At 45.6% G+C, this 16471-nt stretch overlaps 2 protein-coding genes across 6 annotated transcripts in view; one reads left to right on the forward strand and one right to left on the reverse strand.

Moving 5' to 3' along the window:
- Positions 1 to 10659, forward strand: part of SPTAN1 (spectrin alpha, non-erythrocytic 1) — a 41456-nt gene extending 30797 nt beyond the window's left edge. For 2 of the 4 annotated variants that reach the window (XM_073541113.1, XM_073541115.1), the window contains 21 exons: positions 1075 to 1089; positions 2193 to 2324; positions 2434 to 2571; positions 2647 to 2751; positions 2835 to 3043; positions 3140 to 3260; positions 3353 to 3474; positions 3551 to 3683; positions 3766 to 3864; positions 3946 to 4105; positions 4181 to 4257; positions 4343 to 4552; positions 4682 to 4978; positions 5065 to 5177; positions 5372 to 5389; positions 7795 to 7849; positions 7943 to 8139; positions 8740 to 8793; positions 8885 to 9031; positions 9119 to 9266; positions 10375 to 10659. In XM_073541113.1, the coding sequence (XP_073397214.1) occupies positions 1075 to 1089; positions 2193 to 2324; positions 2434 to 2571; positions 2647 to 2751; positions 2835 to 3043; positions 3140 to 3260; positions 3353 to 3474; positions 3551 to 3683; positions 3766 to 3864; positions 3946 to 4105; positions 4181 to 4257; positions 4343 to 4552; positions 4682 to 4978; positions 5065 to 5177; positions 5372 to 5389; positions 7795 to 7849; positions 7943 to 8139; positions 8740 to 8793; positions 8885 to 9031; positions 9119 to 9266; positions 10375 to 10500 (2676 nt within the window). In that variant the 3' untranslated portion in view covers positions 10501 to 10659. The remainder of the gene's footprint in view (positions 1 to 1074; positions 1090 to 2192; positions 2325 to 2433; positions 2572 to 2646; positions 2752 to 2834; positions 3044 to 3139; positions 3261 to 3352; positions 3475 to 3550; positions 3684 to 3765; positions 3865 to 3945; positions 4106 to 4180; positions 4258 to 4342; positions 4553 to 4681; positions 4979 to 5064; positions 5178 to 5371; positions 5390 to 7794; positions 7850 to 7942; positions 8140 to 8739; positions 8794 to 8884; positions 9032 to 9118; positions 9267 to 10374) is intronic. The other 2 variants (XM_073541114.1, XM_073541117.1) reach the window with 1 other exon arrangement.
- A 262-nt stretch (positions 10660 to 10921) lies between these two features.
- The window catches only part of DYNC2I2 (dynein 2 intermediate chain 2), a 35955-nt gene continuing 30405 nt past the window's right edge, over positions 10922 to 16471 (reverse strand). For both annotated transcript variants that reach the window (XM_073541119.1, XM_073541118.1), the window contains exons 7-9: positions 13868 to 14100; positions 11774 to 11931; positions 10922 to 11230 (exon numbers count right to left, since the gene is read on the reverse strand). In XM_073541119.1, the coding sequence (XP_073397220.1) occupies positions 10992 to 11230; positions 11774 to 11931; positions 13868 to 14100 (630 nt within the window). In that variant the 3' untranslated portion in view covers positions 10922 to 10991. The remainder of the gene's footprint in view (positions 11231 to 11773; positions 11932 to 13867; positions 14101 to 16471) is intronic.

Raw genomic sequence — 16471 nt, forward strand, 5'->3', positions numbered from 1 at the left:
CTCCACAACAGTATCACGGACCTGCCTGTTGTGTTCCTTGGTCTTCATGATGTTCTCTGTGATTCAAACAGAACCCTGAGACTATCACAGAGCAGGTGCATTTATATGGAGACTTGATTGCACACAGGTGGATTATATTTATCATCATTAGTCATTTAGGACAACATTGGATCATTCAGAGATCCACAATGAACTTCTGGAGTGAGTTTGCTGCACTGAAAGTAAAGAGGCCGAATAATATTGCACGCCCCACTTTTTTCAGTTTTTGAATTTCCACAAAAATTTAAAATAACCAATAAATTTCGTTCAACTTCACAATTGTGTTCCACTTGCTGTTGATTCTTCACCAAAAATTTACATTTGGTATCTCTATGTTTGAAGCATGATATGTGGGAAAAGGTTGAAAAGTTCCAGTGGGCCGAATACTTTCCGAATACTTTCTCAAGGCACTGTGTGTGTGTGTAATTAATATATATGTTGTTTTTTTTTTTTTTGTTTTTTTTTTTCCCTTTACATTTCTCACTGTTTCATTGCAGCCATTTGGTAAATTCAAAAAAGTTTTTTTTTTTTTTTTTTTTTTTCTAATTAATGTACACTCTGCACCCCATCTTCAGCTACATTAATGAGAACCAAAAAAATGAACTTTTTTGAATTTACCAAATGGCTGCAATGAAGCAAAGAGTGAAAAATTTAAAGGGGTCTGAATACTTTGCGTACCCACTGTGGGTGTGTGTATGTTTAGACAAATTTTCAGCTTAAATGTTTCCTTTACTTGTATATATCTGTGATCTTTGCTCTTACTACTTCAGCATTGGTCGCACATTATACAGATGTCCTAAAGCGGTTGTCTCATGAAGGTGACCGCTCCTACAACTGTTGGGACCCAGCGATGAGTTGATTTGCCATGAGTGCAGCCCATTGTGGCACGTGTGCCAGCATTATCTTACTGAGACAACCTCTTTATAAAAAAAAAAAATGAATAAACACTATAGTAAACCAAAATTTGCCATTATTGTAGTTGCTTGGTTTACGCTTCATGTACTCAATGCCTTCTCTTTTTAATCTGTTTTATAGCTTTCCAAACTGCTGGTAAGTGGTCAGGCAGTGTCCCCTTCTGTCCTGTGCCTCCCCCTGCTCCTTATAGCTTGACAATGTGTTTCTTATTCCATTTAACCACCCAGTTGTTCTGGTTTTTGCTTTTGTTCTAGTCATTAGATGTGGCTGGTACTACCACGGGTTCTGTTTCATCTTCTCAGTAAGACACTCTCTGCATGAATCTGATACAGGGGCGCCATCCTCCACCCTCTATGGGGAATTTACTGCTACACCCAGGGATGACAGAGCCATTATTGGAGAACTGTAGGAATATTTAGTGTCTTTTAAATTTGACTATTAGAGGACGACCCCATCACGCTAGGAGGATGCTTTTTTTGGGTACCTGGTATTAACACACATTCAGTTTTAGTTCAATCAACCCGATGGGTAAAAACTAAATGTAATAGTCTATGACCTGGGATCTGAGGACGACTCCTGATGGACTAAACTAAATTACAATCTGTATGGGCCTTGGAGTCCACTCTGGTTGCCTCCATCCATTATGAGAAATTACATTAAGGGCCCTGAGCCCACATTGGTTACCACAGTTTAGAGCATCAATTAGGGGCTGAGACTCCATCGTGTTCCCTCCATCCACTAACTGGGACATTATTTAACAGCCCTGAAAACATAGAAGTTACCTAGATCTCCTATACATATTATGACATGAATAAAACCTATGGTAAAAATTCCATTTCGTTCTACTGGACTGGTGACCAGTCTGGGGTTCCAGTCCCTGAATATCATACTGGTCTGTGTACCCTGTACCTCATGCAGAACGTGTTCAGTCGCAGTCTGGTCATTTTTGTGTTATGTCCTGTTTTTTTGTTTTGTTTTTTCTTGTAGATGTTTTGTCTTCATTGCATCTCTTGGGCTTTGTGGACTTTTAAGAACTCCTCACATGTTTCCCTGGTCCACATACAACTAATATACTAGCCATTTGCCCTCTAACATTTAAGGGTTTCTAAAACCCACCAAGCAGAGACCTGGAAAACTTGGATTTGGTTGTGGGACCAAGGAAACATGTAGGCTTGTCCCTATATGGGACTCCATTACTGTCTTAGATGTCAAGTGACTTATAGATTCTTGTCCAACAGAGCAAACATCAGAAACACCAGGCCTTTGAGGCAGAACTTCATGCCAACGCCGACCGTATTCGTGGAGTCATCGATATGGGCAACTCACTCATTGATCGCGGCGCTTGCGCTGGCAGTGAGGATGCCGTGAAGGTGAGTGGCTTAACTGGAAAGTCATCAGGTTGTCCAAAGTGATCCACCCCCTTTAACAATGACCTTGCACTCCTGAGCTAGCCCTCTTAACCTTATAATAATTTTTCAGGCTCGTTTAGCAGCACTCGCCGATCAATGGCAATTTTTGGTTCACAAATCTGCTGAAAAGAGCCAGAAACTGAAGGAAGCCAACAAACAGCAGAACTTCAACACAGGCATCAAGGACTTTGACTTTTGGCTCACTGAGGTAAGAGGGATGGACATGTGCACCAGGTAGATGGATTAATACACAGACCATTGACAATTGTCTCGCTGTCACCAGGTGGAGGCCCTGCTTGCCTCTGAGGACTATGGAAAGGACTTGGCATCGGTCAATAACCTTCTGAAGAAACATCAACTGTTGGAAGCTGACATCTCGGCCCATGAGGTGAGCTTGAATCCACAGCCTTAAAACATGGAGAAGCAAAATGTAGAATTTGGAGGCTCATGTTCCCATTTAATTGTCTCCAGGACCGTCTGAAGGATCTGAACGGACAAGCAGACAGCCTGATGACCAGCAGCGCCTTCGACACCTCTCAAGTAAAGGACAAGCGTGATGCCATCAATGACCGCTTCCAGCGCATTAAAAGCATGGCGTCCGCCCGCCGCAGCAGGCTGAACGAGTCCCATCGCCTTCATCAGTTCTTCAGAGACCTTGACGATGAAGAGTCCTGGATCAAGTAAGTGCAGATTGCCAGTGTAGCATTCTAGTGACGTCCTGAGACCAGGCCAAGAGAGTCCCAGCACAGTCTGTATGGTGCATTTGTTGCTTTCAGAGAAAAGAAGCTGCTGGTTGGATCTGATGACTACGGCCGAGATCTCACTGGCGTGCAGAATCTGAGGAAGAAACACAAGAGGTTGGAAGCAGAGCTTGCTGCTCATGAGCCGGCCATTCAGGTTGGCGAAGAACTGCTTTCTGCTAAGGAAACTTGTTAAAATGTGGAAGTATGGCAAAAAGTAAAAACTGAGGTCTTTTTTTGTGATATTAGGGTGTGCTGGACACCGGTAAGAAGCTGTCTGATGACAATACTATTGGGAAGGATGAGATTCAGCAAAGGTTGGCCCAGTTTGTGGAGCACTGGAAGGAATTGAAACAGCAGGCATCGGCCAGGTGAGAACTCTTGTTCCCCAGTTGCTACATGCAGATGTGCTATCCTGCCATGTTTACAATCTGGTTGGGGTTGCAGGGGTCAGAGGTTGGAAGAGTCTCTAGAGTATCAACAATTTGTTGCCAATGTGGAGGAAGAAGAAGCCTGGATTAATGAGAAGATGACACTTGTGGCCAGTGAAGACTACGGCGATACTCTGGCTGCCATACAGGTGAGTCGACCATAATATAACTTGTATGAAGAGCCAAAAAGCCTGCTGTAATAGTTAATCTTTCCGTGTCTTAATTTTCCAGGGATTGCTGAAAAAGCATGAGGCATTTGAGACAGATTTCACCGTCCACAAGGACAGAGTTCATGATGTCTGTGCCAATGGAGAAGACCTCATCCAAAAGGTGAGACTGGCGATGTGCAGCATGGTTGTATTCAAGCGGATGCCTTCCATCTTGGTCAATCCAATTTTACTTTCGTCCTAGAATAATCACCACGTGGATAATATAACTGCAAAGATGCAGGGTCTTCGTGGAAAAGTGGCAGAACTGGAGAAGGCTGCTGCTCAGCGCAAGGCTAAGCTCGATGAGAACTCTGCTTTCCTTCAGTTTAACTGGAAAGCAGATGTGGTGGAGTCCTGGATTGGTGAGAATTTCTGATACTTGTATGTTGCATTGATCACATGATTACACATGGGCTAATATTTCTTTTGGTCTGTAGGTGAAAAGGAGAACAACCTGAAGACCGATGACTATGGCAGGGACCTGTCCTCTGTGCAGACACTACTCACGAAGCAGGTGAGCTATCTTAGCCCAGAAATATGCCGGTTATGTGATTACATTATGGTACGCCGATTAATACGTGCGATTTTCATTCTTTCAGGAAACATTCGATGCTGGTCTCCAGGCATTCCAGCAGGAGGGCATCACCAACATCACTGCACTGAAAGACCAGTTACTTGCAGCCAAGCATGTGCAGTCCAGGGCCATCGAGTCCCGCCATGCGTCTCTCATGAAGAGATGGAACCAACTGCTGGACAACTCCGCTGCTCGTAAGAAGAAGCTTCTGGAGGCTCAGGAGCACTACCGAAAGGCGAGTAGATATTCAGAATTTGATAATTTGCCAGCCCATGTTATGCTAAAGGATATAGTAAATTGGTAAACAATCTTCTTAATGTTAAGCAGCTTAGTAATCCTTTTTTTTTTTTTTGCGCTTTCTTAGGTCGAAGATTTGTTCTTGACATTTGCCAAGAAGGCATCTGCTTTCAACAGCTGGTTCGAGAACGCGGAGGAGGACCTGACTGATCCAGTTCGCTGTAATTCCCTGGAAGAAATCAAGGCGCTGCGCGAGGCACACGACGCATTCCGAAATTCTCTCAGCTCCGCGCAGACTGACTTCAACCAACTGGCCGAACTGGACCGACAGATTAAGGGCTATCGTGTAGCGTCCAATCCTTACACATGGTTCACCATGGAGGCTTTGGAAGAGACTTGGCGCAACCTGCAGAAGATTATAAAGGTAAAAATGACCAAACGTCTTAAAGAAAAAAAATTTTCTTTTCTAGCTGTTGGACGCACACTGAGGCTCTTTTACATCTTTGTCAGGAGCGAGAACTGGAGCTACAAAAGGAACAGCGAAGACAAGAAGAAAACGACAAACTGCGGCAGGAATTTGCACAACATGCTAACGCATTCCACCAGTGGATCCAGGAGACCAGGTTACTGCTCGCCGCCTCTGTCCTGCGCAGTGTATCTGTGTTCTTCATCCTGTGTCCATCTCTTTTAGTTTCAAACTGCTCTGTAATCTGGAGATTTTGCAATGTATATCAAATCCGTGATGCTTTTTTTCACCGTTTGTGTGTTCTTTTTTCCCGATCTGTCTGCTGCTACCTTCATTTGCCTCTCTCCATAGGACGTACCTACTGGACGGGTTAGTATTTTTGAGATTTTGTGATGCACTTTTTTAGTTTTATGCACGTGTGCATTGATTGTGGGGTGTCTGTATTTCATATGACGAAGACTAGTTAAATATTTCAATGGTGGCATTATAAAGGGTCATTCTTTGTAATGCCCCATACCCCTGTGATGGTGATGCTGTAGATGAATTCAGCACTTGCTGCCCAAGTCCTCCACGGATTGCAATTAAATGCTGGGTTTATTGCATCCAAAAATCTGCCTCTTCAATGGCCAATATATACATTTTCATAAGGGTTGTTTGGCACCGCTCAGTTTTGCGTTGACAAGTGAACAGCACTGATGGCGTTACGTCCACATATGCCTATCGGGATGCAAGTGCTTTTCCCAACAGGCATGAGTAGACGTGATGCCATCAGTACTGCTCGCCTCTTGATGTGGAAGTGAGTGAAGCTAGACAACATATTGACTCTGCGGGACTATGGGGAAGTCAAAACCTCCATCTGCTCTGTAGATGCTGCGCCAGTATTCAGCAGGGAGTCCTGATGCCGTATTACAGCGGTTCCTTAGCATTTGTGCATGGATACAGTTCTGTTGCCTCCAGTCGGCCCCACATTGTGAGGGATTCTTATACAGCATCGTTGTGAGGATGTGACCTGGTGTGGTGTGTGGGGAATTCACCATTGGGTCTCTCTTCTTTAGCATAGCCTATCGCAGAGTCATACGTGTGTATCAGTATGAAGTTGGGGATGATCTCTCTGTAAGGTTGCGTTTCCTCTTATTACTTTCTCCACTGGTGTTCTGTGGCACTCTGTGATGCTTTTCTGTACTAACTCACACGGCCGTGGACTGCTATAAAGGAGTGTTCACCTCCCTGCACCGCTAGCGTAGGACAACCGCTGCGTACAAGCTAATGTCAATCTATGGCAATAATCCTGATCATAAGCTGGAAACCCAGAGAGAAAACTCCTGAAGAGGGGTGGACAGAAGTGCTCAGCCAGGCCCTGCTCTTAAACTGAATAGAAAGTCAAACAATCTATGAGAAGGAGAGCTCTTATGGCCCTACCTTCGGTGGGACTCTCTGCACCTGAACCTCCATGGATCAAAATTTCTGACTTGAGAAAAAAGTTTCTGAGAGAAGAAAAATGGGATAAAGATCACAATCATTTAAATGGCATGCATATGCTGTATCAATTTCAGCGACTATACGTTGCATGGTGTTGTGACAGTTCTGGTGTAGCATGGCCCCTTCATTCAGCTGATCAGTGCAGGGCAGGAGAAACCCTTTAAGCTTGCCATACACTGTTACTGTAAGAATTGACCTTTTAAAAAAAAAAAAAAATCTAAGAATTAAACAAAGGCATGTTTACAGATGTTTGTCACTGAATGCACGCTTGCCTGTGACTCCTTTTTAAAGGGGTGGTCCAGTGAAAACAAGTGATCACCTAGCCCTAGGATAAGTGATGCCTTATCAACTGAGGGTGTGATCAGTTTTATTCCTGTTAGAATGGAGCACCAGCTCGCCTCTCTGACCGTTTCCCCCTGTATTTAATAAGGGGCTGCACGTGGCTTTTTCTGCCAGCCCCATGGAGAATGAATGGAGTGAGGGGTGGGGAATCTGATCTGCTGCTCCACTATATAATGGGAACAATGGGGGAATTTTTATTCCTCTCTGTGTGGGCCCCTGCGGTCGCGCCGCACAATCAGTGATGCATCGCCTATACTGTGGATAAGTGACTTACTTTTTTTTTTTTTTTCACCGGACGATCTTTCACTGCGACAGAAGTGAATGGTGTAGGCTGCCACCACTCTGTTCTTTTTCTGCCTGGACATAGTTGTGGGACTCTTAATTTGTGGATATGACAAATGTCTAAGGTAAAAATGCCCTTTTTATAGTGTAGAGCAGTTGTGGCGGTCTGTAGTGCCCAGAGGCAATTACATGGTCATTGCTGCCGGCCTGAATGCATTGGATGGTGTGGCTTCCAGGGTACGGTATCCCCTTCCACCTTAGTAATGATGGGCACTGTGTGCTGTGGTCTCTTACCCCCACATCTTGCACTGATGGTCATTTTGCACCCACCACGGTTTGGTAGTCCACCACTTGATTGGCTGGAGTGATTATATGAATGCCGTAAGGATACTCTGGTTCTCGGTCTCCATCTTGATTTTGAAGACACCCAGTGACTGCTCACTAACCTGTAGCGTGGCTGAACTAGAGAGGGGCTTTGGCGTCTGGGCACCTTTTGGCTCTTCTACGCTGGTCAGGTGTCTAGTTGCAAAGCAGCGCTTGGCATGGATCTGACTGAGCTCTGCCAACCTTATTGTTATCATGATGCACATTAGCCATGGTGCCACGTTAACTGTAAGGTATCTACATGAACGCATCCATTACATGTGCTCACTGGTCTTCGTCTCCTGCAGGTCTTGCATGGTGGAGGAGTCCGGCACACTGGAGTCTCAGCTGGAAGCCACTAAGGTTTGTGAAGCACTTACAGGCCATTGTTTTGTGGTTCTTTCACAATTTTCTTTTTTGTTTTAGTCTGACTTGTTTGGTTTTGTTTCACCTCAGAGGAAGCATCAAGAGATCCGTGCGATGAGGAGTCAGCTGAAGAAGATCGAGGACCTCGGAGCCGCAATGGAGGAGGCTCTGATATTGGATAACAAATACACAGAGCACAGTACGGTGGGGCTGGCGCAGCAGTGGGACCAACTGGATCAGTTGGGCATGAGGATGCAGCACAACCTGGAACAGCAGATCCAAGCAAGGTGAGAAGGCAGCACCCTGTATTAATTATAGTGAGGCTTTGTAACTGTCTGCACGCTCCAGTAGCTCTCCACAGTGCTGACAATAGCCCAAATTTTAATATTTAAAAGGATCATCAGTTTTTGATAAGTGTGGCCATTGGCCTGTGGCGGGAGGGTAGAGCTTTTTCCGCAGCAAAAAGGACATGTCTCACTTTTTACGTATTGGTAGAGACCTGTCAAACATGGCAGGCGAGCTTGAGCCAGATGGAACTTCCCTACGAGAGCAGTCAGGTTGTCATGCTGTCTGTGGTTTCCTTTGAATCTTCTGGTAAGATTTCCTGTACTAGATGGATATCCCAACCAGTTAATTCCCAGTGGCTGGTGATCTGTAGATCTGGGGTCTCACAAAATGGTTGGCATTCGACTAGGGCACGGCTTCTTCGGAACAGCAAGTTTCAACCGTTCATTGCATAGCAACTGTCTGTGCAGCTGATGATGGGCAAAAGTCTGGAAATATTTTGTCATCAGTCCATCCCTCAGCGCTTTTTCTCATTAGTGGCAATACACGAGTTCTGTTCTGAGTCTATATGTAGATGATAATTTCCCTTTTTGTTTTCTTAGAAACACAACGGGAGTCACAGAAGATGCACTCAAAGAATTCAGCATGATGTTCAAGTTAGTAAGCTCTACATCGCAGTCTATGGAGACGTCTTGGTTTCCACATGCGTCGTTTCCTTTACGTTCCACCTTCTTCCACATCCTCCAGGCACTTCGACAAGGATAAGTCTGGCCGTCTCAATCACCAGGAGTTTAAGTCTTGTCTGAGGTCTCTTGGGTACGACCTTCCGATGGTGGAAGAGGGAGAACCTGATCCAGAATTCGAAAACATATTAGACGTTGTAGATCCCAACAGGTCAGTGTCCTAGATGTGGGGAATGAGCACTTAAGGTCTAGTGCTGTTAATATGTACTCCTAACCCACGGTATGTTTTCCCTTTTAGAGATGGGCACGTGTCCTTACAGGAGTACATGGCCTTCATGATCAGCCGGGAAACAGAGAACGTCAAGTCTAGCGAGGAGATTGAAAGTGCATTCCGAGCGCTCAGCACCGAGCAGAAACCGTATGTCACTAAGGAAGAGCTATATCAGGTGAGGACACAGGATGTCTGTCCGTCAAACATGGTGACTACAGCACAGAGTCCTGCTAATGGTCAGCAACATATCTCCAGTCTTCCCATTCATAATGTATATGGCATATCCAATAGATGATTCTATAACTGAGTTCTCCAATCCCTGGAACAACTTAGTGTCATGGATGGATTAAAAATGAGGCCTACTTGTATCTTGTCACCCTGTGAACCAACCTGGGGTCTGGACTGTAAGAGTGTGTTCACATCATGTTTTATTCAGGTAGGTTTGGAGCAAGTCTGCTTCAAAAACCTCCTGCAAAAAGTGCTAAAAAGAAGGAACTTAGTCATGTATAAACTACTTGCTACTCAGCCTTTTCTGCATCTTTTAAACTCTTCAGGTATTCAAAACCGCCACGTGGTTAAAATAACTTCAGGTGTTTTCTGTTCTGAAGACGCTCTGTACTTAACTGTAGCAGTCACTGGGAAAGATGGAGGACGCCTGGGCTTCTTTTAGCGTTTTGCCTGAATGCAGTCTCTTCATTGCTAAAGCGTCTTAAAAAGACTCTGCTGGCTAGCTCTTCTAGAAAAAAAAGACCATGTGTGAAAATGCCCCAAGGTGTTATGTCCAGCTTGTCAATCACCTGATCACTGCAGCAAATCACAGGCTTAAGTGGTAAAGTGACCAAAGAGCAAGACATCGTCTCTCCCACTATGTGTGTCTGATATTCTTAGTTTTTAACATCTTCCATGACATTAGTTTTCCTTTTCTGGGACCCTTTTCTACATCAGTGTGTGTAGAGGGTCTGCACTATGGACACCCCTAGATTTAATGGCTTACCACCACATGGTCTTAGCACTACATTATAACAGACCCTTTAATTCAGTGTTTTGGAGAGCTCTTCACTCTGTAAGACATTGTTCACATAAGGCATTTTATAATCTGTTATGGTCACAAGTCTTGGCGCAATCAGCACCAGTATGGCAGGGATGATTAGCAGGTGGGGACACTTGCTATCGGGCAAGGGCAGAAAAATGCCCCCACATCCTGACCGTCTGAGATTGCGACCTAAGTCTTGCAGTGTGATACTGTTAAGTCTGTTGCTAATCTCCATGTTGTTCCTTTTCAGAACCTTACACGTGAACAGGCAGATTACTGCATCTCGCACATGAAACCCTACATGGACAGTAAGGGCCGGGAGCTGCCCTCCGCGTACGACTATGTGGAATTCACGCGCTCGCTGTTCGTGAACTGACACAGCCGAATTAAAGCCCCTTGCTTGTGCCTGCTGACTCTGGCTGTGCATGTCTTCCTCTTGCTGCGATCCTCCACCCTCACTGTCTTGTCATTGTTTTAGCCATCTGAAGAAGCGATATAAGCAGTGTGCTTTAATAAATGCTAGTTATTCACCGTATGGTGTCTGCATTAGTGCGGCTCTTATCACATGAAGCCTTCATCTTTACCCATACGCTTTCTAGGCTACAATTAGAGGGGGGACACTGTGCCACACCAGTCCATGGGTTGTGTGTGGTATTGCATCTCAAACACACTTTTGCAGCACAGAACCTAAGAGTGATCCTGAATTATTATTACTACTTTTTAAAGCAAAGTAATGGTGTGTTGTAAAACTAGCACTTGTACCCCTTCCCCAATATACCAGACCCAGAGATTGGGCATTCTGTCCCCCATAAATGAGACTTTATTTACACTGGTATAAATGTACAGGATGGCTCCAATGGCTGAGGTTCAGTCTGTGACAGCGGTGGCCAGCTCCTCAAGTACTTTCATCTCGCCAGCTCCTTGCTCTGTGAAGTCAGAGCTCAGCTGCCATATTTTCACCAAACCAGTGCTGTCTCCAGCAGCCAGGAGCTTGGTCTGCACTCTGTTGAACTCCAGGCAGTGAACTGGTTGCTCATCTGATGTCTGCTTTATGCTGAGTGATGGCTTCTGGGAGCTTTTTCCAAAATCAAAGAGCAGAACTTCACCTTTTGGCAAAATAAGTGAAAGTTATGTTGTGGACAGAGTTCAGTTATCTTCGGGCTACAAGATATATTCCCCCCCCCCCCTCCCAAAAAGGCCATGTCGTCATGTTCTCTTGTTACGGTGCATTGCAATATTCCGATCATTGGCTAAGTGACTAAGCTCACAGCACATATACAATAAACGGAATCTGTAGAAATTGGCCAACTACTCTAATAGTGATGATCCAGCGGCAGTGTACAACCTTGTTAGGCTGTGTATGCACACGGTGCGGATCCGCAGCAGTTTCTGCTGCGTTGTACAGTACCATTGTATGCAGTGGTAAAACCAAAAATGCTGTGCACATGCTGCGGATTTTTCCGCGGGTTACAATCTGCAGCATATCAATTCTTTGTGTGGATTCTGCTGTGGTTTCACACCTTCACCATTGTGAGGTGTGAAACCGCAGGCTAATCTGCAGGTCTGTTGACCTGAGACTTTACCTGCATATTTACAAATCCGCAGGACAAAAATCTAGCCTTAGACATGAATTGTTCCTCTAGTCTTACCTTCTCCAGAAGCTGCTGCAAAAACCAATGGGCGCACTGGAGACCACTGAATGCCAAAGAGATATTTCTGGGACAGCTGCAGCAAAGTCAGCGGTTTCTCCTGAAGCATGGAGTACAGGTGAGCGTGTCCATCGGTCCCTGCACTCAGGAAGATATTCCTACAAAGACAACACAGGAGTGACTGTGGCAAAAGTAACGGCTGACATTTATAGAAGAGATTAAGAATTTACCTCCAGGAGCATTGTGAAACACCATGGTATAGACTTCTGCCACTAGGGAGCAGACATTCATGCCCCAATTGATCAAGACTTGGTGCATTTTTACCAGCCCTGATGAGGTATGGTGGAGTCAGACACCCCTCACCCATAGTGCACACCTATTGAAGAGTTGAGTGGCTGACAAGTGTATGCCTCCAGTCAGTGACTGGAGTGACAGCTCTAGTATACAACACCACAGCTCATCCTGAATTGGCATCCCACCCTAGTTTTTCCCTTTTCAGCACAGTTGGGAGAAACTGGTGTGAGAAAAGTATCTGATGATGCAAATTGTGTATCCTGTGAAATTTAGTACCTGGAGAGAAGAAAAACTAGAGGCCCCATGGTAGCACCAACGACGTCCCCACTGTATGGGTGGAGTGAGACTTGACTTGGAAAGTGGAACATGTCCTTTGCCATGATACACCTTGCCACTGGCCGCCCTGATCCCCAGGGTACTTTGGTGAGGGTTGTTTTAAAATGGTGGAAAGGAGAAAGCATGAGATAAATCACATGAGCATGTCCAATGCCTAGACAATGTAGAGCGTGCTTCTTAGGTTGTAAAGGTAAGAGGGCAGTATGAAGGGAGGAGGAGGCAGGTCCGAGAACTGCCTTGTCCTAAAGAAAGTTGCAAACTGCATCACTGCTGAGAATCCAGGTATGATTTGAAAATCAGAAACCTTCTAGAGCAGACCTGGGCAAAGTGTGGCCCACAGGCCCCACCATGCCCTCCGCGGTCCATTCACCACCATTATCTGGTTGCAGATGGCAGTGAATACATTGGTGGAGGTTAAGGTCCCCGGCCCCTTTTTCCACAAATCCGCGTGTTGAGACAGCAGCCACGATAATGTAATTTCATTGCATCTGCTGTGTACTGCATAAAGTGCATTAGAAAGAGCAGAACGCCGGAGGAACGAAAGCGAGGCAAGTGTGGTGGGTTTTTTCATGTGTATGGGATATTTGTATATAAGCGGCTATGTGAGGGCTTACACTGTATATAGAGGGACTATGTGGGGGCTCACACTCTATATAGGGAGACTAGGGCACATGGTGTATATAAGGAGCTAGGTAGGGCTCATACGGTATAGGGGAATGTCAGCATACTAAAGTTTGCTCAATACTAACTGATTCAATTATTAAAAATTATTCATTGTAATTAATTGAAAAGAACTAATTTTACCCTTGGCTCAGCACTCCGCCACAGTTGCGGTCTCTGAAGTGGTCCCTCAGGAAATTTAATTGCCCACCCCTGCTCTAGAGATAGGATGGACCCTGTAGAGGAGAGACGCTTACATCAAAGACCTTTTGTGTAGTTTATAGTACAGATTCCCAAGCAACGAGAAAGCAATAAAGGAGACAGACGGAGACCCGAGCTAGAAAAAAAATCCCTGAAGATCCCATATAGAAAGCAAAAGGAAGTGAGCAGCAGAGGAAGCCATTAGTAGGAAGAGTGGAATCTTTGGAAGAAGAATAGGGACTAATTGTAGAAAAAGAAGAGGTCGAGGAGACAGAGAGGGAACCGTCGAAACTCCATCTTTTACAGGGTTAACCTATTGCCGAAAAAAGTCTGGTATAACTAGTTGAGAGGAAGAATTGTTCACCCTCCACGTTTGGGAACACATTGTCACAGGAGCAGGGGGTTTGTGTTGTGGATTCGGCACTAGATGATATTGGTGTCTGCAGGACCTGTGGCCTGTGTCACCAGAGCTGCCTCCTAGTGGCAGCAGTAGAAACCTACAATCTTCTGTCCCTGTGGTGTCGCCTAATGCAGCAGATGCACAGGGCCTGACTTACAGAGATGATTATTTAAGAATTATTGATCTTATGCAATGTTTCTTACCTGTGGAAAGGTGAGCAGTCAACACAATAGACAGGTCCTCCGTGGGGTGAGAAGGTAAACTGGGCCGGGGCCCTCAATGGAATAGAGGAAGGCATGCTGGTTGAGGCCGCTGTTTGGACGACCATGGAGCACTTGATCAAGTAACCACCTTCTACTCCAACGATGAAGACACTCGGATCGAAATGTGAAGGGGAGAGGCATGTCACCCCCACTGCGGTGTCGCTACGGCCGTGCTGCAAGAGTACAAGCACACGTCACATACGTCTAATGTAGGAAAAGTCATCTGTCTTAGCACTACTGGGCAATGATAAACCCCTACGACCCATAGAGGGGTCCTGGGGTGCATTTATCTCCTTATGTGAGGATCCTGGTAATTTCCGGCCTGGCTTTTATACTGTAGGTTCGGCCCAGAATGTTACTGGGAAGAGGTGATTTGTCTTCCCACACCCTTAGTGGATCATGTTTGTGAAAATGATAAGACAATGGAGGGGAAGGAAGGAGGGGTTATCAAAAATGTTATAATAGTAATAATTTTATTTCTATAGCGTCGACATATTCCGCAGCACTTTACATTTCAGAGGGGACTTGTACAGACAATAGACATTACAGCATAACAATAATCACAAAGATCATAACAGATACCAAGAGGAATGAGGGCCCTGCTCGCAAGCTTACAATCTAGGAGGAAAGAGGTAGACACGAAAGGTGGGTGGTAACAGTTGCCCTGATTGTATGGACCAGCCATAATGTTAAGTGTGTAACAGTACAGATGCGGAGGGCTAATTGATGCATAAAGCATGTGGGAACATGATGTGAGGAACCTGGTTATGGTAAAACTTGGCTGTGCCTCACAGGGATAGATTAGGTTAATATGTTGAGGCGGTAGGCCAGTCTGAATAAATGTGTTTTTAGGGCATGCTTAATATTGCAGGGATTGGGGACTAATCGTATTGACCTGGGAAGTGCATTCCAAAGAATTGGTGCATCACATGTATAGTCTTGGAGACGGGAGTGGGAGGTTCTGATTATTGAGGATGCTAACCTCAGGTCATCAGCAGAACGGAGGGTGCAGGTAGGGCGGTATACTGAAACAAGGAAGGAGATGTAGGGTGGTGCTGAGCCATGGAGAGCTTTGTGGGTGAGGGTAATAAGTTTATACTGAATTCTGGAGTGGATGGGTAGCCAGTGTAATGACTGGCACAAGGTAGAGCCATCGGTATAACGATTAGTGGGAAATATGATCCTGGCAGCAGCATTCAAGAAAGATTGGAGAGGGGAGAGTTTGGTAAGAGGGAGACCGATTAGAAGAGAGTTACAATAGTCCAGACGAGAATGAATAAGAGAAACAGTAAGAGTTTTTGCGGAGTCAAAAGTAAGAAAAGTTCGAATTCTAGAAATGTTTTTGAGGTGCAGATAACAAGAGCGAGCCAGTGATCGGATGTGGGGGTGAATGAAAGCTCGGAGTCAAGTATGACCCCAAGTCAGCAGGCATGTTGCAGGGGAGTAATTGTGGCACCACACATGAAAATGGCAGTGTCGGGTATAGGTACATTAGTAGCGGGAGGAAACACAAGGAGTTCAGTCTTTGACAGGTTCAAGGGGTGAAAGTAACAGCCCATTAGGGGAAGAAGATTGCAATGGGGCAACATAAACCTGCAAAGGCAGATGGAAGGTCAAGACCCCCACCAGTGTGTGCTGAGCACCTACCTTAGGGAAGTTTGGTAAACGCCAAGGATGCAGTCAACACTGAATGGAAAAGTTACAATCTTAAAATGGGGAAACTGACTGCAAAATTTAGAAAACGCTGATGAGAGAGACTTAAGGGGACATGTAAGTCCACATCCATTATGTCCACTGAAGAGAGACACTGTACTTCTTCCACGGAAATGATCACTGACCTCAGGAACTCATTGCAGAGCATATTTGTTGAGAAGCTTAAGGTACAGGACTGAACTAATAGATCTGTCCCTCTTGGATTCCATAAAAAGGTTTGAACAAAACCCCCAAAAACATTGTCGCCTCATTGGGGGACACAGAACCATGGGTGTTATGCTGCTGTCCACTAGGAGGCGACACTATGCATAATCTGAAAAAGATTAACTTTGGCTCCTCCTTTGCAGTATACACCCCTGGACGGCGTCGGCTTTCTCCATTTTTTTTTTCCATTCTTTTTTTGTTTTCTGTCAGGAACAGATGAAGAAAAGTGGGTCTCCAGCGAGACTCCTGGCATGGCTCCTTCCTTGGCCCCCTTTTTAGGAGTGCCCGGCTGAAGTTGAGATGGCTATTCCCCATGTCGCTCCTTCCCCAGTCCTGCGGGTACTGGTCCGAAGTTGAGTCCCCCTCCTTCCCCAACCCCTTTGGGGTCTGGGTTGAGGTTGAGGCGAGGATGAAGACCCCCTGATGTTGACAGACGCACCCTCCCTAATCCCCCGCAGGGGGCTTTAGGTTGAGACGCCTCAGGTAGGGTCGGAGAATAGGCATCATTCCGCAGCTTCCAGGGACCCCAGACCAGCTGAGGGATCCTGTTGGGGCCGGGGGAGGGTGCGGACTGGCATGGCACAGCAGAGACAGGGCTTTCCTGCGTCCCTGTCTCTGCAGCAGCAG

The sequence above is a fragment of the Dendrobates tinctorius genome, unplaced genomic scaffold, assembly GCF_039654945.1.
Source record: "Dendrobates tinctorius isolate UK_male_01 unplaced genomic scaffold, ASM3965494v1 ptg000120l, whole genome shotgun sequence".
In the NCBI taxonomy this organism is placed as follows: domain Eukaryota; kingdom Metazoa; phylum Chordata; class Amphibia; order Anura; family Dendrobatidae; genus Dendrobates; species Dendrobates tinctorius.